Here is a 22493-nt window from a genome sequence, read left to right as displayed (position 1 = left end):
TTGTATCCAGAGCAGAACAAAGAATTGAATAATGACGATGAAGTAAAAAGTCATAACAGAAGCACGTTGACTTGATAGTTGATTGCTGTTATACTTAAAGTTCCTTTATTTTGTAATACCTATTTAAAAATACCTATATAGGAGCTGAAAACAACCATATCTAAATTTAGCAGATCTATTAAATTTATTTCTAATAAATGTAAAATAATCAGATAAAATGGGCAAGAATCGTTACAATGCCAAAGCGCGTCAAGTGGTTAAAACAAATATCGATAATTCACAAACAAATGAGGTAAAATTCGTCTACTAAAATTTAATTTAGTAGTTTTATGTACGAAAAGTTCAATTTCAATTGCATATATTTTATTTTTTAACGATACTTTGTAATATTCATTAATTGTTTAGTGTTATTTAGGTTACTCAAAATTATAAATTTTAATAATTTCTAGATTAAACTTGAGTTCGCTGCTGATGAATATGGCTCCACGGATACAAGTAATTTATTGGCTCTGCCTTCAACAAAAAGAAAAACAAAAGTTATAACTGAAAAAAAGGAAAAAGTCAAATTTCTGTCTAAAGCCCGAAGAAAGCAATTAGAAAAAATTGTTGACAAGAAAAAAAAGAAGGAAAATGTGAGTAATTAAAGTACTTTGAAAACATAATTTTAATTAAGTAAGTATTTAGTAATCTCACATTTAATCTTGTCTTTGGTTAAGCATATAATTGTAATGGTAGATTGAACGAACAAACCTTAAATGGTACTAGCACAATGCCTAAGATTATTGAATGGTAAATTTGTATATTACTAATTAAACATGTATTGGTTGTATACTCACCACAAAGTTATTAAACCTGATTTTGTATTAACCGCTTAAATAATAATTGCACTGAGTTGTGTATGTAATTAAGTTTGATAAATATATTTTATACAAATGTAATAGAATGACTTCATAATAATATGCATGATATTTGGTAATAGTTTTGTCTATAAAACCTCAATGACACAGTATTGTTGCAGTTGACAATGTTTTGTCATTGAATTTAACACTGTAACAATTGTAAATTAATAGTCATAATGTAGTCCAGATTGCAATGTAATATAATTATCATATTAAAAAAAATAAAAAATGTTTAATTATGTTTTTAGCATATCTTGAATGACTAAAATATTTACTTTATAATGACTTATTTTGAAGAGAGTTTTATCATTTAAAGTTTTCTCTTTCAGTTGCAGCAATCAAGTCACAATATGTTTTAACTTAAATTGACATATCATATGGCATGTTGATATAGGGGGGTTAAAGGAATAAAGAGGGGTCAGATTATTGTGGTTCAGTTGTAGGGTTTTAACCATATCTGTTTATTTTGCTTCCATGCAGGTTTACTTGAGATTTTATAAAGGGGCATAATTTCAACATCTATATTTTTAGAGGGCAGCTCTGCTAGAATCCTTATCACAAGTTCAAGCAACACCAGATGAAGTAGCACATTTGACGACAATTTCAACGTTCCAAACACTTGGATTACGCAAGCTGAATGAATATAATTCAGAAGCTGCACACAAAGCAACTGTACCCAATGAACAAAAAAAATTTAGCAGTATAGCTGGTAAATATTAAAATTTTATCCAATGTTTTTGATCACTGGTCTATATATTGGTTAATAGGTTTTACCTATAGTGAACTTCGTCTTTTATGGCAATGAATTATGTATAAAAAAAGAGAAAAAAAAGATTTATATATAAGTTTATTAAATTAATAAAAAGAAAATAGAAATACATAGAAGTCATTCTAAGTTTTGTTTATATATTAGATAAAAATTATTATAGAGACTTACATTATTTTAATTGTGTATGGATTAAAGATGACAAAACTTCATTTCAGGTGCAAAAAAGAGATTAAGACTTCTCAGAATGGATAACATGGATGGCAATAAGAAGAAAAAATATGATCCTAATGTTATTGGTCTTGAAGATTCAACTGATGAAGAATCTGCATCTGATGCTAGTGACAATGAATCACCTGAGGTCAAAGATGAAACAAAAATTGATGCAGCAGATCCTTTAAATACAGAAGTAAAGAGAGAAGCTGACAAAGAACTTACAGAGGAAATAGAGGTTGCTGAAATCACTGAAGAACCAATTAAAAATACAGATAATATTATAAAACCAACTAATAAAGAAGAAAGTAATTCTAAGCATTCAGACAAAATTAATAGTGATGAAACACTCAAGCCTATAAAGCCTACTCTTGATGTGCCAAAAGTACATGTGGATATAAAAAGAGATCCGAAAGTGCAAATAGCAAGGCTAAAGTTACCGATACTGGGTGAAGAACAGAGAATAATGGAGTTGGTGAATGAAAATGAAATTCTCATAGTTGCTGGAGAAACTGGTAAAAATTGAACTAATCTTATACATTTTACTAATTAATCAAAAATAAAATATTTTATTTAAGTGGGCTCTTTAAAGGATTTTAATGAATGATTCATGTTACAGTATTGAATTGATTGTAAATCTACTACTATTTGGGAGAGTAGATTCTACCAAGAATAATCAGCATCTCAGTAGTTACTTAGAACAACAGTTACTAGTTAAGTGACTAAATTAGATTTATCAAAATATCTTTTTCAAAATAAATTAATTAAAATAATCATTTGTTTTTTTGAATGGAAAGTTCTATGTATGTATATTCTGTTTGTTCATATAGTATACACACCTGATTGATATCTGGCTGAAATTCAGTCCATAACATATTATTATTAATGCTTTGTTGGTATCTAATTATCTTTTGACTTTTTGCTGGGTTTTTGGTTGAAAACCAATAGCAATCCAGGATCTGGTACTTGGTAGTGTTTACATTCTAGTGTCGTAGGAAACACGTAAAGAAATTAGTTGTTCGCTATTTGAACTCATTTTGTCTTATGTCGTAGGTTACGCCTAGAAACCTAAATATCTTTAAGAAATTTGTAATATTAGTAGTTGTCTGCGGTTTCGCTTGAGATTTAGGGTGTTGGTTGTCATGTGTAAAGCAAAGAAGTAGCCTATGTCCTTTCTTGGAGTTTAAGTGTGATTGTTACCAAATTTCATCAAATTCGGTTAAGCGGTTTGGTCCTGAAAGAACGACAGATAGACAGACAAAGTTACTTTCACAATTATAATATTAAATAAAGATTATTTTATTTTTTCCAGGAAGCGGTAAAACAACTCAGATACCACAATTCCTCTATGAGGCTGGTTATGCGGAGAATAAGATGATAGCTGTGACGGAGCCGCGACGCGTGGCGGCTGTGGCGATGTCCAAGAGGGTGGCGCACGAGCTGGCCTTGACGAGCAAGGAGGTGTCCTATCTGATGCGTTTCGAGGGAAATGTCACTAAGGACACTAAAATAAAGTTTATGACAGATGGTAAGATCCCATACTTAAGCTTAAAAAAGCTCGAAATATATATGATAACTATAATCTGCAAATCTATTCAATTCAATCATTTGGTATTGAAAGTTTAAAAATCCGTTAAAGTGTAATATATAAAAGTTTATAAATAATGTTATTCAATAAATATTTTATTAACATACAATAATTAAAATGTATATTTTATTTTATAAACATATCAAAAATTATTAATTTAAAATGTTACTTAATATACACATGGAATGGTTCATGAAATTACTAAACAAAATAATAGGCTATTTGACAAGTTTTTAAAATCCATTTTATATTATTTAGTAGAGGTTGAGAAACGATTATTTTATTAGATTTTTTTGTTTCTAGTACATATTTGCCGAAAAATATCATATTTAAAATTCCATATTTAAATAGCGCGCGTAAACGCTACATGGACAATATGGCACTGCAATGAGGTCGGTGACGTCACTTGCCTGTATTTTAATCTGTGGTACATATAGAAGACGAGCAAGGTTAACAAGCAAGTGACTTCATCATAAGCCCGGCTAATTAGGAGTGTTTTGTGTCACGTGACAATTTTTTTGAATTAATGAAAATAAGTTTTATTTACAACTTCAGTTCATAAATAACCATTTTTAAACTCATTATATATGCTGATCACTATAATTCACTCTTTGTTTTCGCTTTGTCAAATAGCCTATTACTTTTGATTTATTATGGACAGTCAATACTGTCCTTGAATTAAATGTAAAACTACCACCAATTTAAAACATAGATTATATCAAAAATATCTGGTAAAAAACTTAGTAGTTAGTGTTTACATTAATTTATAGAAATCTGTCTTATCTATACTTTTATATTAATATAACTTGTATCACTAGCAAACTACTGAACCGAATTCGATGAAATTTGGTATGAAAGGACATAGGTTACTTTTTTGCCTATCTATCACATGACAACCGAACCTCTAAAACGCTAGTGTAGCCGCGGACGATACTAGTGTAATATATTCGAATTGTATATTTTCAGGTGTTCTCCTGAAGGAAATACAATCTGACTTCCTTTTAAGCAAATATTCAGTAGTAATCATTGATGAAGCTCACGAACGTAGCGTATACACAGATATATTACTCGGATTATTATCAAGAATCGTACCTCTTAGAATTAAAAGGGGGATTACATTGAGATTAATTATAATGTCAGCGACGCTCAGAGTTGAAGACTTCACAGATAATACAAGATTGTTTAAAACGCCACCTCCAACTATAAAGGTAATGAATTATTACTACTAATATTATAGGATTGAATAATGATAATTATTTTTATTAGTAGCATCAAAGTGGAAATGCATCAAATTGAAATAAACCTAGTTTTAACGGATTTAAATCGCGTATATTAATTATTTTGATTATCCCGACGTTTCGAGAAATTTACAGCGTTCCTGGTCACGGGTAGGCTGAGGTGACATTTGTCTATTTGAACTACATCCGTTAAAACTAGTTTTATTTCAATGTGTAATAATTGCGAAAATCTAAGACAACATTATGCATCAAATATTGGGCAAATATATGTACTAATTGGTTATTTGTCTCATCTATATTAATATTATAAATGTGAAAGTAACTTTGTTTGTCTGTCTGTCGCTCTTTCACGAGCAAACCGCTGAACCGAATTTGATGAAATTTGGTATGAAGCAAACTTGAACTCCAAGAATGGACAAAGGCTACTTTATTTGCCTGACACATGACAACCATTCCCCCTAAAAGGGGAGCAAAGCCTCGGGCGACTATTATTTATTACTATATTATATATATTACTATATTATTTATTATATAAGAGTCGAGATGGCCCAGTGGTTAGAACGCGTGCATCTTAACCGATGATTGCAGGTTCAAATCCAGGCAAGCACCGCTGATTCATGTGCTTAATTTGTCTTTATAATTCATATCGTGCTCAGCGGTGAAGGAAAACATCGTGAGGAAACCTGCATGTGACAAATTTCATAGAAATTCTGCCACATGTGTATTCCACCAACCCGCATTGGAACAGCGTGGTGGAATATGTTCCAAACCTTCTCCTCAAAGGGAGAGGAGGCCTTTTAGCCCAGCAGTGGGAATTTACAGGCTGTTGTTGTATATTATATATTAATATTCTTACAGGTCGAATCGAGACAATTTCCAGTGACGATACACTTCAATAAGAATACATACAGCGATTACTTAAAGGAGGCATACAAGAAAGCTGTCAAAATACACACAAGGCTACCTGAAGGGGGAATACTCATATTTGTTACGGGACAACAAGAGGTAATAGTGTTGGTAAACTAATTCATTTGTGGAATTTATTTATTTATTTATTTGAAACACCATCGGCATATTCACAATAACACATTATGTAATAAAAGTACACGGACCAGTGCAGTGTTATATAAATAATAACACTGCACTGGTCCGTGTAATATATTTTTTTATATATAAATATTTTTTTCTCACTGACTGTACTATTTTCTTAATATTATATCGGCGATAATTCAGACTGCAATTTAAATAAAGTTTGTTTGCCAACTCACGTGATTTATGTTGTCTGACACTTGAAATCCCAGTTAGCCTTACAACAACAACAACAGCCTGTAAATTCTCATTGCTGGGCTAAAGGCCTCCTCTCCCTTTAAGGAGAAGGTTTGGAACATATGCCACCACGCTGTTCCAATGCGGGTTGGTGGAATGCACATGTGGCAGAATTTCTATGAAATTTGTCACATGCATGTTTCCTCACGATGTTTTCGTTCACCGCTGAGCACGAGATGAATTATAAAGACAAATTAAGCACATGAAACGGCGGTGCTTGCCTGGGTTTGAACCCGCAATCATCGGTTAAGATGCACGCATACTAACCACTGGGCCATCTCGACTCTTCCCAGTTAGCCTTACCATGTACTAATAAACTGTTTACTCAGTGAATAAATCATAATAATATATTAGACGGTTTAATTATTTACAGGTACATTACTTGGTACGTAAGTTGAAGGCATCGTTTCCTTATCGAAAAGACGTTGACTATACGAAATTGATAACAAAGAAGACGGTGAATGAAGTAGACCCAGCCCTCGACTCTGAACCTGAGGATATTGAATCTGATGATGACGAGGTAATATATCATTTGAACACCTAAGGCCAAATACATGATTAAAGTATAATTATACCACTAGATTTAAAAAAAAATGTGGGTTATAATATTCACTTATTTTTTTTTGTGCGTAGGACGGCTAAGAGTAAGGACAGCAAAAAAATACAAATTAATTTATATTTGAATAAATAACATATTAATTTAACGTGGAGTAGCGTGCTGTTGCGAAGCGAATAACACAAAAGACAATTTCGAAATGATTAAATGAATTTAATAAGACAAAATACAATTCCAAATGATGTAATTAAAAAAAAAAAAATGTTTATAAATATATTTGCAGGTTGAGAAAGAAATGAAGAGAATGCGAAAGGCACGTAAGAAGGCCAAGCAAAAATCAAAGCAGTTGCCAAAAATCAATTTGGACGACTACGATATGCCTGAAGATGATGGCCAGGCGGACTTGGTTAGCGATGAAGATAGCGACGGCCATTTGAGCGACTCAGGTTTGTGTATATTCTCAATCTTAAATTCGAATCGACATTTCTTTGAAGTCAATAAATGTAAATTCAAAAACGTCGTAATTGCCTTCTTGGATAAAGTATATTATGTTTTGTTATTTAATTTAAATAGGCTATTTGACAATGCGAAAAATAAATTGTAAAAATAATCAGTGTAGATTATGAGTTTAAAATGGTTATTTACTAATGAAACTTGAAAATAATACTTAATTTATACAAAAATAAATAAATAAAAATGTATTTTTTCAAACGTTTGTCACGTGACACAAAACGCTCCTGATTGGCCGGGCTTATGATGAAGTTACTTTCTTGTAAACCTTGCTTTTCTAATATGTACCACACATTAAAATACAGCAAAGTGACGTCACCGACCCCAATGCAGCGCCATATTGTTCAAGTACCGTTTTCGCGCATTATTTAAAAATGGAATTTTTAATATAGTAAATATGTACTAGAATTAAAATAAACTACTTTTACTGGGTTCCTAAACTTTGGTATTAATACCCTAATCATTTTTCTTAGAACATAATATTTAGATTTTAAAATATTTATTTAGATGAAAAAAAAAGTAAGTAAAAGTAAAGTAACAGCCTGTAAAATTCCCACTGCTGAGATAAGGCCTCCTCTTCCATTAAGGAGAGGGTTCGGAACATATTCCACCATGCTGTTCCAATGCGGGTTGGTGGAATACAAATGTGGCAGAATTTCTATGAAATTTGTCACATGCAGGTTACCTCACGATGTTTTCCTTCACCGCTGAGCACGAGATGAATTACAAAGACAAATTAAGCAAATGAATCAGCGGTGCTTGCCTGGGTTTGAACCCGTAATCATCGGTTAAGATGCACGCGTTCTAACCACTGGGCCATCTCGACTCATTTATTTAGATGCAGAGGAGGATATCCTGGCTCCGGTTATAAGGTCGTGCCGGCAGCCGCTGTGGGTTCTTCCGCTGTACTCCATGCTTAGCTCGGAGCGCCAGGCGCGCGTGTTCGCTCCGCCGCCCGCCGGGGCGCGCCTCTGCGTCGTCAGCACAGATGTGGCCGAGACCTCGCTGACCATCCCCTCCATCAAGTACGTCGTCGACACCGGCAAGAAGAAGATGCGGTAAGACCTCCGCGCTACTAGCGCCACTGTTTTTTTACATAATACGAGTACATATGCGGATGCGCCAGTACCACATGATAGTAAATGGTGCTGTACTAAATACCCTTCACATATCCTTGGGTCCGAAGATATTGTATCCATTGTACCTCACTCATAGACCGGGAGATGACAATGACCAAATATTTGGTCATTTGTACCAGTATGGCGGTTCTTCAGGGGTCTAATCACGTAAAGGCAAAAAGGAAAATTATGTTCGTAGCGCTCGCACCGGCGGCCCACTCGCGTGGGCGTTAATCGAACGCGTCGGAAAAATAACGAGTGTCGAACGATTTGTTGCACAATAAATTTTTATAAATAAAAAAAAACCGCCTTCAAAAATGAACTAAAAAGAAAAAAATAATCAGTTACATCCATTTCAAAAGGTGATTAAAAAATCGTAAATTGGATATGGATGTAACTGATTATTTTTTTCTTTTTAGTTCATTTTTGAAGGCGGTTTTTTTTATTTATAAAAATTTATTTACTGCTTTTCAGTGTTTTTTTATTATTTATAATTACAATTGGTAGTGTTTGTCATTCACTTTATTATACTCAGTACATTTCGGCTTTCGACTCTAAACATAACTCAACGCCGTTTCAATACGATGTGGACTGCAACTCAAATTAAGCGTTACCTAAGTTACAAAAGCCTAATGCTAACTGCTCATCGCCAATTAGACAATACAATTTCCCGATGCAATACCGTTAATCATTGAGGAGTTCTCCTGGTAGTCCACCATCAGCTAGACTTCATCATATGCATGTTTACTAACATCAATTGCTTGACGACTATCTCAAAGAAATAGAACTAAACCCGTAAAATAGTTACTTACTAATAGGTTCTGATTACCAGTTGTGGTCTTCATCATCAGTTCTACTTCATCAAATGTCACTTTTCGTGAGCATATGACCAAGGCACTTTGAATAAAAACGAAATCACTATAGGTGTGCCTATAAAATTTGAGGAGTTCCCTCGATTTCTCCAGGATTCCATCATCAGATCCTGATCTCCTGACAATGGGACCACCTGTAAAACATGCCCTTTCAAACAAAAAAAGAATTGTCAAAATCGGCCCAGCCATCTTCGAGTAATTCGGTAACATACATAAAAAAAAAAAAAAAAAAAAAGGCCCCGACGAATTGAGAACCTCCTCCTTTTTTTGAAGTCGGTTAAAAATGCTTGTATTTTCAGATAGTCAAAAAAAGAAGTAGGCGGTAGCGTAATGCCATACTTCTCGGGTGTGGCTTACGGCTCGCCATACCGACGCGAATACGTTAATTTTAATAAAACAATTCAACCATTTGTACCAGGCCAATTTTTGCATAGCTAATTATCGTCGAGTAGCCATTCACGAAAATCACCATGCCATTGGGAACAGTTGGAAAAGTATGGTGATTTTCGTGAATGGCTACTCGACGATGATTAGCTATGCAAAAATTAGCCTGGTACAAATTTTCTGACGCGTTCGATTAACGCCCACGCGAGTGGGCCGCCGGTGCGAGCGCTACGAACATAATTTTCCTTTTTGCCTTTACGTGATTAGACCCCTGAAGAACCGCCATACTGGTACAAATGACCAAATATTTTGTCATTATCATCTCCCGGTCTATCACACTTTAAACCGAAACACAACCATATAAGTCAGTATAATGTGACTGACGGCTTGTGTGCAGCGTGTTCTCGCACGCGACGGGCGCGAGCGCGGAGTGTCCCTGACGAGTGCTTTGTGTGTAGAGTGTACTCGCACGCGACGGGCGCGAGCGCGTGGCGCGTGGTGTGGGCGTCGCGCGCGGGCGCGGAGCAGCGTGCGGGGCGCGCGGGGCGCACGTGCGCGGGGCACGCGTACCGCTTGTACAGCAGCGCGGTGTTCCAGCACGACTGCCCGCCGCACTACGAGCCCGAGCTTTGCCGCCGGCCCGTCGACGACCTCGTGCTCATGATGAAGTGCATGGGCATCGACAAGGTTTTTTTTTTTTTATGGTACAAGTTGGCGGACGAGCATATGGGCCACCTGATGGTAAGTGGTCACCATCGCCCATAGACATTAACGCTGTAAGAATTATTAACTATTCCTTACATCGTCAATGTGCCGCCAACCTTGGGAACTAAGATGTTATGTCCCTTGTGCCTGTAGTTACACTGGCTCACTCACCCTTCAGACCGGAACACAACAATACTGAGTACTGTTGTTTGGCGGTAGAATAACTGATGAGTGGGTGGTACCTACCCAGACGGGCTTGCACAAAGCCCTACCACCAAGTAAACAACCAACAACAACCTGTAAATTCCCTTTCACAGCTGGGCTAAAGGCCTCCTCTCCCTTTGAGGAGAAGGTTTGGAACATATTCTACCACGCTGTTCCAATGCGCGTTGGTGGGATACACATGTGGCAGAATTTCTATGAAATTTGTCACATGCAGGTTTCCTCACGATGTTTTCCTTCACCGCTGAGCACGAGATGAATTATAAAGACAAATTAAGCACATGAAACAGCGGTGCTTGCTTGGGTTTGAACCCGCAATCATCGGTTAAGATGCACGAGTTCTAACCACTGGGTCATCTCGACTCTCGACTAGATACGCGCCACACTATTCTTTTCAACAGGTTATTAAACCCAGTAATGTAATTACAATTTATTCTTTTTATCGTCCATATATTTTATTGTATTATATCAAGTTTAACGTCTAATTAATCATGTTTTCTTACAACGTGGTTGACATTTTTTAATTCAATCAATCAGTCCATTTCCGTCCACTGATGGACATAGGACTCTCCAATTGCACGCCACTGAAATCGTTCTTGGGCTACTCGCATCCAGCTCCTGCCAGCCGTCTTGTGTAAGTCGTCACACCACCGTGCCCGAGGACGTCCTACACTACGTTTGCCGAGACGCGGTCTCCACTCTAGAACACGTTTTCCACAACGGTTATCGGTTCTGCGACAAATATGGCCAGCCCACTGCCACTTCAGCTTACTAATCCGGTGGGCCATGTCGATGCCTTTGGTTCTCTGGCGGATCGTCTCATTTCTGATGCGATCCCGCAGAGAAACGCCGAGCATAGCCTTTTCCATTCCATAGCACGCTGAGCGACTTCAAACTGGTGGACCAGCCTTGCCGTGAGTGTCTACGTTTCGGCTCCGTATGTCACGACGAGTAGGACTTTCGTCTTAAGGCACTATGGGATCGACGATGTAAAAATTCGACGTAATTTCCCAAACGCTGCCCAACCCAACTGAATTCTTCTATTCAGCTCGTTCTCAAGGTTGTTTCTACCTAATCGCAAAATCTGCCCAAGGTAAACATATTTGTGAACAACTTCGAGGACGGTACCGTGTCTTGCAATCGGTTCCGGTAGAACATGTTCTTTGAACATGACCTTGGTTTTACCCAAGTTCATCCGTAGGTCGATGCGCACAGAAGAATCAGCCAGCTGGTTCAGCATCTCTTGTAGGTCCTGCAGCGTTTCTGCCATGATGACGATGACTTCTGCAAATCTCAAGTGAGAGATGTATTCGCCATTGTTGTTGATGCCACGTCCTTTCTAGTTCACCGTCTTGAACATATCCTCCATTGCATTAGTGAACAAATTTGGGAAATAACGTCCCCTTGTCTCACTCCTCGATGCAATGGTATGGGATTTGTTCGCTGATTCTGTACTTGGACGGACATAGTGGCGGCTTCGTAGAGACATCTCTCATCACTTGGATATATCGCCAATTAACTTGGCAACGCTGCAGGGACTCCAGAACAGCCCAGATTTCAACTGAGTCAAAGGCCTTCTCATAGTCCACGAATGCAAGACACAGGGGCCGATTATTATATTCTGCTGTACTGTGTTGATGTGGTCTATGGTGGCGTATCCGGTCCAAAACCCGGACTGTTCTGGGGGTTTAAATTCGTCGAATCTTCGCGCAAGACGGTTCGTGATCACTCTTGAAAACAGCTTATAGACGTGACTCAGTAAGGATATGGGACGATAGTTCTTCAGCAGGGTTTTGTCTCCCTTTTTGAGGAACAGGACGACCATACTCCTACTCCACGCCTCCGGAGTTCTCCCTTCGAAGTTAAAATGACAGAGTTAAAAAGCTTCTGGAGTTCCTTTAGAACCGGATTACCTCCTGCTTTTAATAACTCTATAGAATCCTCATTTTCGGGATCAGGTCGAGATGCATGCGATGCGTATAACCGGCCGTAGAAGTCCTCTACTTCCGAAAGAACTGCTGGCTTAGAAGAAACGACTTCTCCACTTCGTCAGGTGGCTCCTTCTAAGAGATTGTACGAACACCTTAGACCCCCGATACTTCTGAATTGCTCTTTCAATCATAAGAGTATTCTAACACCGGAGGTCGTGACGTACGCGCTTTCTGATCTCTTGGTTTAGTTACCGCTTCTCTGACGAAGTTGCAGGTGGGTTTTCACGTCGTTTCTTCATTAGCCCTAAAGTCTCTTCCGAAAGTTTAGACCCCTAACTGGATTGCTTTGGTAGTGGAATTGAAAAAAAGCTTAATTACTAAAATAATATTTCGTATAGGTGGTGAACTTCCCGTATCCGACAGCGCCAGATAAAATTCAATTACGCCTGGCAGAAAAGCGACTTGAAGTTTTGGGTATATTGGAGAAGCATGAATCGAAGAAACTCAAGAAGAAAAATGCTGAAGAGGTATAAACATATTTAAGACATTAAAGTTATTGATTTCGGGATATTTACCATGTCTCGAAATTATCAACGAATGTCTTGTTCACAGTCTCGTGAACAAGACAATCGTAGATAATGTCGAAAAATCGAGCTTCACCGAACAAAAACAAAAAACATGGTAAATATCCCGAAATCAATAACTTTAATAATAAAAATAACCATGTTCATTTAAAATTTTATATTTAAGATAGCTTCAAGAAAAAATAGATTTAATGATATACGCCTGCAAATAAACGTACAACACGTACAAAAACTCACGGAAAATCATTTTGGTTCATCAATCATTAATTGATTTAAATTTAAACGATCTGAACCGATTTCAAACATTTCCTTTGATACGATCAATTTTTAATTTGATTTTAAGATGTTAATTTCTCGAAATAACCTTTAATCATGCAATCAATAAAATATACTGTATTTTAGTAGTAAAGTAGGAATTTACAAGCACTTTTAAGTTGTCATTTAACAACTGGAACGTAGATTCTATCGGGATGAACTAGTGAAAATTCAATAGTCAATATTTTTCAACATTTAAAAATCCAAAGTTTTGTTTTAACATAAATCAAACTTATTAATTAAAATTAATTTATCTTAGATGCTCAAAGTGACGCCCCTGGGTAAAGCCGTGTCAGCGTTTCCACTGCTTCCTCGATACGGGAAGATGTTGGCTCTCAGCCACCAGTTCGACTTGTTACCGTACGCCATCGCGCTTGTATCAGCTCTCACCGTGCAGGAGGTATGTATAAGTATAATTATAAGTAAAAAAATATTGGACAAAATCACATACTTTAGTCTGATCCCTATGTAAGTAGCTAAATCACTGTGTTATGGAAAATAAGAAGTAACGACGGTACAACAAACACGGCAAAATAGAAAACTATTACACTTTTTCTCCATCGACTCGGCCGGGAATCGAACCCGGAATCTCGAAGTGGCGTGCCCATGAAAACCGGTGTACAGTACTCGACTACTAAGGTCAATTTACGCGCAACCGACTTTCGGAACTAAGATGTTTCATCCCTTGTTCGTGTAGTTACACTGGCTGACTCATCTTATGGATAAAAAAAAAAACCATTTTTTGTATATATCTATGACTTAATGTCAATAATTCTCTGGTTTTAGATGTCTGCTCTGTGTTTATTTATAATCAATATATTTTAGGTGATGACTGGCAAAGCAGATAGCTGGCCGGCGACTGGCAATACGTTGTTGCTCGGTGACCCAGGAGTGTTGCTCCGAGCGGTTGGAGCAGCTGAATATGCCCATGTTAAAGGAGAAGAAGAACTGTTCTGTGCGAAATATGGCCTAAGGGAAAAAGTAAGGATAACTTAAAACTGACAAAAGAATCATTTGAGGGTTCGTTTCGCGGTTAAATTATGATGACTTCTTTTTGATTGATTGATTTTGGTCACGATGGTGTCATTCAAGTAAGGCAGCGCTTAATATAGTAAACACAAGTGCATTTTGGATTTCATCTCTCAATCCGACTGGAACGCAAATCTGTCACGACTGAAAGGAGTTCAGGTACAGGACGAAAGCTTTAAAGATTTCTCAATGCACTGGATGTATAAATTGCCCCTCTCCTGAGTATTTCTCAACATGAATTCCTAATTGGCCCAAATCGTGGTTTGAATTTAGGGACCTTAGAATCTGCAGCCAAGATAGTAATTTGTTATTTCGCTGTTAAGCTTATGTATAAACCACACCAATGAACTAAAAAAATTCCAATGATTTTGTTAATATACTTTATAGTACACCAAAAACATGCCATAGAGGAAACTTAGGAATAAACAAAAATTTACAAATAATTGATGTGTTGTACAACGGGTACAGTCATATCTTCCAGATATTGACGGTCCGAACTATCATAAGTTAAAGTGCATATATTTATTTAATTTAGGCGATAAAAGAAATACGCAAACTCCGTAAGCAGTTGACGTCGGAAATAAATCTAAGCGTGTCAGGAGTGAACGCGACCATCGACCCGGAGATGAAACCGCCCAACGACAAACAGGCGAAGTTGCTGAGGCAGCTGTTATTAAGCGGCCTGGGAGACCAGGTTGGAAGGAAGATAGGCCTCGACGAGGTGAAAGAAGGTAAGGAAATAACAGTATTTTTTAGTTTCATTCAACGGGTTGAGGGGGACCCCTAAAATGGTCATCGTAGTGGTTTTAATGGGTAGGAATCTCACAATACTTATGCCTTTAGAGAGGCGTTAATGATGTTTCAAATTATTGATAATATTTAATTGCGCAACTGAGATATAAAAGCTCATCGAATAAAACACAGTTTTACGAAAAATCTTCTTTTGTCATGTATATTATAATGTTTTACTTGTGATTTGAATCGTTCATTCATTCGTTCCTCAACAAATAAGCTAACGAACAACGTTTATTTGTTGTTTTGAACGCGCTTATTTAAAGATTTCTATATCATAGGTCTATGTTAAAGTTTTTGCGCTTAACACCTCGCTGATACCAGAGGGGGTACCTACGCAGGGCACACAATAATGTATATATTTTAAACAACAGTAGCAATGACCCCCTTTGAATGATGAAGAATGAATGGTGTAGTGTTTGTATCTATACAGTAGATATAATACACTGTCTCACGTACCACACTGGAGGGGGTAGCTGGACTATCGGGGAATTGTGTTGCAAACAAGGTACGAAACGAACGTACGCCTGCGCTCCAGGTGTGGTAGTAGTGTGTCTGTGCCGTCAGCACATCGCCTTTTTAGTTGTACTCCATATTTGGCATGACGAAATCATAACAATTTATTGTTAGATTATTATAATACATTAATCAGTCAGTCAGTACAGGGTACTCAAACAATCGTGACATGTCGTAAATAAAAATATATTATTCTTTCGGTCTTTGAGTATTGGCTAGCCTCATACCTGGATCCGTCTCTGAATATTATATGCCTCAGTATCTCAAAATAGCCTACACGCTAAATGTCTATAATAGTTATTATTGAGGGACCGGAGAGTCGAGATGGCCCAGTGGTTAGAACGCGTGCATCTTAACCGATGATTGCGGGTTCAAACCCAGGCAAGCACCGCTGTTTCATGTGATTAATTTGTCTTTATAATTCATCTCGTGCTCAGCGGCGAAGGAAAATATCGTGAGGAAAACCTGCATTTGACAAATTTCATAGAAATTCTGCCACATGTGCAATCCACCAACCCGCATTGGAACAGCGTGGTGCAATATGTTCCCAACCTCCTCTTCAAAGGGCGAAGAGGACTTTAGCCCAGCAGTGGGAATTACAGGCTGTTGTTGTTGTTGTTGTTGTTGTTGTTTTTGAGGGACCGTAGGGTGCTACAAATGGATTAGTGAGACTCCTATTTACTACCCTAATTAGGTTCAAAGTTTGAGTTAGGAGTGATGCTAACAATATCCATAGGAGTCAGGACTGACCCGTAAATCGTATTTATTAATACGTATTTATTAAGCTACACTATTCCCACTAAAAACTTTCTTTTTTACCTTCAGGCGAAGATAAACGAAAATTCAAATACGCCTACCACTGCAGCAATTTAGAGGAACCGGTGTTCCTACATTCCGAGTCGATACTCCGGAAGAGCATACCCGAGTGGGTCGTATACCAGGAGTTGTACGAGACGGGAGGTACGGATAGAAGGAAAATGGTCATGAGGAACGTGGCCGCCATCGAACCCGAATGGCTGCCGATATACGTTCCGCGAATGTGTAACTTAGGTGAGTCTGATTTGATATAAACAAAAATTTAACACTAAATAATAAATGTGAGTCGAGATGGCCCAGTGGTTAGAACGCATGCATCTTAACCGACGATTGCGGATTCAAACCCAGGCAAGCACCACTATATATATGTGCTTAATTTGTGTTTATAATTCATCTCGAGCTCGGCGGTGAAGGAAAACATCGTGAGGAAACCTGCATGTGACAAATTTCATAGAAATTCTGCCAATGTGTATTCCACCAACCCGCATTGGAATAGCGTGGTAGAATATGTTCCAAACCTTCTCCTCTAAGGGAGAGGAGGCCTTTAGACCAGCAGTGGGAAATGTACAGGCTGTTACTTTTTACTTTACTTTACTTTACCTTGATGTGAATAACATTAATAATAATGTTGTGAATAACTATATATTAGTAAAAAAATATATATTAAGTCATAAATTCCATTGTTGTTACCGCTGTTGTTACCACTGATAGTCAGCAACAACCATCGGACACTGCATGATAAGATATGCCATATACCGATTTAAGATGTTATTTATTACAATAATAACAGATTATTTATTTTAAAGGATTTTTTTGCTATCGATTTTGTACACTGTATGTATATAGTAAGTTATGAAGATGTTTTTTGTATATATTGTTTACCAAATACTAAATAACTAACTGTCGTTTTATTCAATGTAACAAACTGAGGTGTGCCATTAATAATTAATTATAATCGAATTGCGAGTTCAGACTGTGGAAATATCGAAAGCAAACTTGGATGTGTCGGATGGAATTCTGCCACATGTATATCCAATCCCCATTGGGTAGTGGAAAATGGGATTCCATTTTTTATGGTATAAGTTGGCGGACAAGCATATGGTGATGGTAAGTGGTTACCATGACCCATAGACAATGACGCTGTAAGAAATATTAACTATTCCTTACATCGTCAATGTGCCACCAACCTTGGGAACTAAGATGTTATGTCCCTTGCGCCTCTAGTTACACTGGCTCACTCACCCTTCAAACCGGAACACAACAATACTGAGTACTGTTATTTGGCGGTAGAATAACTGGTGAGTGGGTGGTACCTACCCAGAAGGGCTTGCACAAAGCCCTACCACAAAGTAAACTTTAAACCTTAAACCTCTGACCAGTTTTGGTACATTTATAGGATATAAATTATCATGTAACGAATATTGGTATGAACAGGGGAACCTCTGTCGACGCCCGAGCCGAGATATGACCAAGCATCGGGCCGAGTCAAGTGTCACTTCAAAGGGACATTCGGCCCGAGTTGCTGGGAGCTGCCTGCTGTTGAAATCGATTATCCGGATAAAATAGAAAGATACAGGTTTGTAAAGATTCATTGTATAGTACGACACAACTTAAATGTAGCATCGGCAAAATTCGTAAAACCGATCACATCCGAATTAAGTACGCTATCCCAAATTATCAATATTTATTTCTTATATGAATGTGATGTTTACACGAACGTATTAACTTGTAATATCATATGACCTAATATATTCGTCAATTTGACACGTCGATTTACATGCACTTGCTTTCTCGGGTTAAACTGAGAATCTATAGCGACGAATAGTGCGATAGGCAGCTATTTCTATTGGTTGTATAAATCGGTTTTATTGAATTTGCCGATGATATATCTAAGTTGTGTCGTAGTATACATTTCTTTTAACTTTGCGTGGTAATATTTTTACGAGTGAATTGTGAGACAGTTGAACATGGTCGTTAAAATATATACTTTAGCAATGAAACTACTTCAAACTCATAAGTATTTTGACTTGTGTCCAAACTATTGTAACAATTGTACCGTTCTAACTGGGACGGTACAATCATATAATTAATTAACTTTTTAAATGTGTTTTGTTTTATATTATTTTAATCTGTGCCAGTACAAATTGATAAAATTTATCTTAGATTGTTCTTATTTTGTATTTGACTATCGGATGACTTTATTATTTCTAAATAACTGGCACATTTACGAATTAAACGTAATATATACTAATATTAAAAAAGTTAAAGTATTTGTGTCTGTCTGTCTGTCTGTGGCTCTTTCGCAATTAAACCAATGAACCAAATGTGATTAAATTTGGTAGGCAGCAAACTTCAACTTCAAGAAAGAATATAGGCTACTTTTTTGCCTAACACATGACAACAACAATAACAACAGCCTGTAAATTCCCACTGCTGGGCTAAAGGCTTCCTCTCCCTTTGAGGAGAAGGTTTGGAACATATTCCACCACGCTGTTCCAATGCGGGTTGGTGGAATACATATGTGGCAGAATTTCTATGAAATTTGTCACATGCAGGTTTCCTCACGATGTTTTCCTTCACCGCTGAGCACGAGATGAATTATAAAGACAAATTAAGCACATGAATCAGCGGTGCTTGCTTGGGTTTGAACCCGTAATCATCGCTTAAGATGCACGCGTTCTAACCACTGGGCCATCTCGACTCAACACGTGACAACAAACCCTCAAAATGCAAGCGATAACTACTAGTAATTTTTAACGTCATACAACTATAACATTAATATATTCGCCATATTGACTATTTCATTTAATAATAATTTTACGGTTCATTTAAATTGTGTCGTATTATACCTGGCGTATATACTTTTAGCGTATATACTTACTTTTAATTGGTGGTAGAGTTTTGTGCAAGCCCGTCTAGGTAGGTACCACCCACTCATCAGTTATTCTACCGCCAAATGTATTTTTGTGTTCCGGTTTAAAGGGTGAGTGACGATGTAAGGAATAGTTAATATTTCTTACAGCGTCATTGTCTATGGGTGATGGTGACCACTTACCATCAGGTGGCCCATATGCTCGTCCGCCAAGATATATCATAAAAACATATACATATCGATCAGAATTTATCACATCTCCTTTTATACAGGTGGTTCGCAAGATATCTCATAGAAGGGAAAGTATTCCCAAAACTGAAGAAATACGCTGGATCTCTATTGTCTCCTCCGTCAACGATGGTCAAGAGCTGGGCGAAGTTGCAGTCCAGGACGGAAGTTATATTGAAGGCTTTGATCTCACGAAGGGCCGGTACTAAAGACCAATTGGAGGCAGCTTGGAAGGAACAGCCTAATTGTGAGTTTGTCAAATCGTTTGTTATTTGGATTTTGTGTAAGTCTATTATATAGTCTCACCAGATGTTCTTGCCCCAAACGTTGATACTGCCATTGAAATGTATTTTAATTGACGACCTCCATGGTCGAGTGGTGAGTACACCGGTTCTCATGGGTACGCCACTCTGAGGTCCCGGGTTCGATTCCCGGCCGAATCGATGTAGATTACCATAAGTTTTCTATGTTGTCTTGGGTCTGGGTGTTTGTGGTACCGTCGTTACTTCTGATTTCCATAACACAAGTGCTTCAGCTACTTACATTGGGATCAGAGTAATGTATGTGATGTTGTCTCTTATTTTTATTTTTATATTTATAAAAAAAAAAAAAATTGAACCAGTGTTAGTGAACAAGGGACGAAACATCTTAGATCTCAAGGTTGATATAGGAAATGGTTAAAAAAAATTACAATATCAATATATTCAAGCAGTTGTGACCACCAGGTGGCTGATTTGACAAATGACTACCTTTTTTAGAAAAAAAAGAGTACGCATAAATGTTTCAATACTTTTTTTTTAATTTATTAAATGTAATATAACGTTAGTAAGATGTAATTGTCTTTGTTTTTTCAATTCCTCATTCACTATTTTCTTGGTGGTAGGGCTTTGTGCTAGCCCGTCTGGGTAGGTACCACCCACTCATCAGTTATTCTTCCGCCAAATAACAGTTATCAGTATTGTTGTGTTCCGGTTCGAAGGGTGAGTGAGCCAGTGTAACTACAGGCACAAGGGACATAACATCTTAGTTTCCAAAGTTGGTGGTACATTGACGATGTAAGGAATAATTAATAATTCTTACAGCGTCATTGTCTATGGGTGATGGTGACCACTTACCATGAGGTGGCCCATATAATGCTCATCCGCCAACCTACACCAAAAAAAACTAGTTATTTAAGAAAAATATAGCCTATGTTGTATGTTAGCTAAGTGCTAATATCATATACATACTATTTGAGATTTTTATTTATTGTACGAAATTTCTTAATACCAAAAATAATATTTTTATGTCGTGTATTGCATATAGCTATCAGCGGTTCGGAATGGAGATTCTATTCAATTATGTTAATTCCTAAATATTTTTTACAGATTTATTGGAGGAATACCTGAAATGGTTACCCGAGTCTGCTCACAACGAAGTCACACTATACTGGCCTCCGTTATGATTTATTAATCATTGATCGCTCTGTAAATATTGTAAATAATCTCAATGATAATGTTTTGGTGTTAATCTTGTGACAGACATACATTTAATACAAGGGGATAGGAGACAATTTATTATAAATGAAGTGTATAGTTCATTCCACGAGTCGAACTCGTTGGAAACAAAATACTGGCACCTGATTGGTCGATGCGTGTGGATAGGTAAAACTAAGACGGCATGTAAGACGATCTTTAGAATTTTATTGGTTAAGGAAACACGCGTTAACCAATGAGAGTAAAGTATTTTTCTCCTGGGAGCCGTTGCTCGGAATTTACTTTATAATTATATTTAATTAACTCTGCTAATTCGTATGGCTTTAAACTGATATGAGTGACAGTTTACGATTGTGTAAACACTAGTTCGTCTCACCTATGAAATGTTTCCTAATAACTGTTGACGGTACTATTTATATTTTATATTAATATGCCTAAAGTCTCGCCTCATTTATCGCGAAAGACGTGAATGCAGCCTTTTTTAAAAAGCTTTGACTTGGTCTTATTTAAAATATTTTGTAAACATAATAAGAAGTTTACATGCCGGTCTGTTACAAGAAGTAATACAATGTTTTAGTAATATCTGTTAAACTATTATATTTTAATTATTGAATTATATATATGTAATAGTTTGAAAATAAAGATTATATAACAAAAAACATAAGTATTTTGATACACTTTTCTTTTCTTTTCATTTCATTTCAAAATATACAGATAAATAATATATAATTATTAAAAAACATATTACTCTAATACCTATGGGATATAACATTTTTAATTTTGTTAAATTTGACGTACTTTTTAGTTAACAAATTATATTTGAATGTTAAAGAGTATATATTATATTTATTGCGAAGGAATATTATCAAGCCTTTTTAAATACACCAAATACTAGATTAAACCAGTTATTAGACAATATTTCGTTACAAAAAGATTATCATTAGGATTGTCATAGGCATTAGAATGTCCTAATTGACTGTTCTTGTTTGTTTCAACAATTAAAACATTTCTCTATTTGTCATTATTATAAAAATAAATCTTCTTTATCTTTAATACGTACTAATTATTAAAGGCAACCTTAATAGGACCCCATAGCCAATTTCTACTTTCATTAATAAATCAGACATATTCTTAGCTGATCATCATTTTAGTCAGAAGACATTTTCTACCGGACATTAACATCTTCCAAGGATCTCCACAACGTCTTTTTTCCGCCAGTGGCTTCCCGCGATAATTACAAGATTATCAGTCCACAACCTAGGAGTTTGCCTACGGTACATCTTCTGGTAAGTTGTCACTACTTAAGAACTTTTGTACTCCAGTAGCCGTCGGTTAAACGTGCGATGCTTTCCGCCCACAGCCATTTCAATTCGGCAATTCTTCGGACTATGTAGGTAATTTTTGTTTTGCCTATAAATTGCGTCATATTCGATTTGATCTTTAAAGGAAACCCCGAGCTATCTTCATAGACCTTTGAGTGACCTGACCTCATAAAATAAATAATTAAACATATTTATATATCTATTTGTAAAAATCAG

The 22493-nt window shown here is 36.6% G+C and overlaps 1 protein-coding gene across 1 annotated transcript; it reads left to right on the top strand.

The window, feature by feature from the left end:
- The first annotated feature begins 105 nt into the window (after positions 1–105).
- On the top strand, positions 106–21548 carry LOC124532750 (probable ATP-dependent RNA helicase kurz). Its single transcript, XM_047107804.1, has 19 exons — positions 106–292; positions 450–632; positions 1431–1608; positions 1884–2393; positions 3191–3406; positions 4433–4674; positions 5563–5709; positions 6404–6550; positions 6870–7032; positions 7935–8154; positions 9929–10157; positions 12727–12855; positions 13487–13627; positions 14053–14208; positions 14792–14987; positions 16390–16614; positions 17815–17956; positions 19525–19727; positions 20848–21548. Exons 1-19 carry the CDS (start codon positions 218–220, stop codon positions 20922–20924), a joined length of 3579 nt encoding a protein of 1192 aa, XP_046963760.1. The 5' UTR covers positions 106–217; the 3' UTR covers positions 20925–21548.
- The last annotated feature ends 945 nt before the right edge of the window (positions 21549–22493 follow it).

Source organism: Vanessa cardui, chromosome 10, assembly GCF_905220365.1.
Source record: "Vanessa cardui chromosome 10, ilVanCard2.1, whole genome shotgun sequence".
NCBI classification, from domain to species: Eukaryota; Metazoa; Arthropoda; class Insecta; order Lepidoptera; family Nymphalidae; genus Vanessa; species Vanessa cardui.
This window is presented reverse-complemented; position numbering and strand designations above follow the sequence as displayed.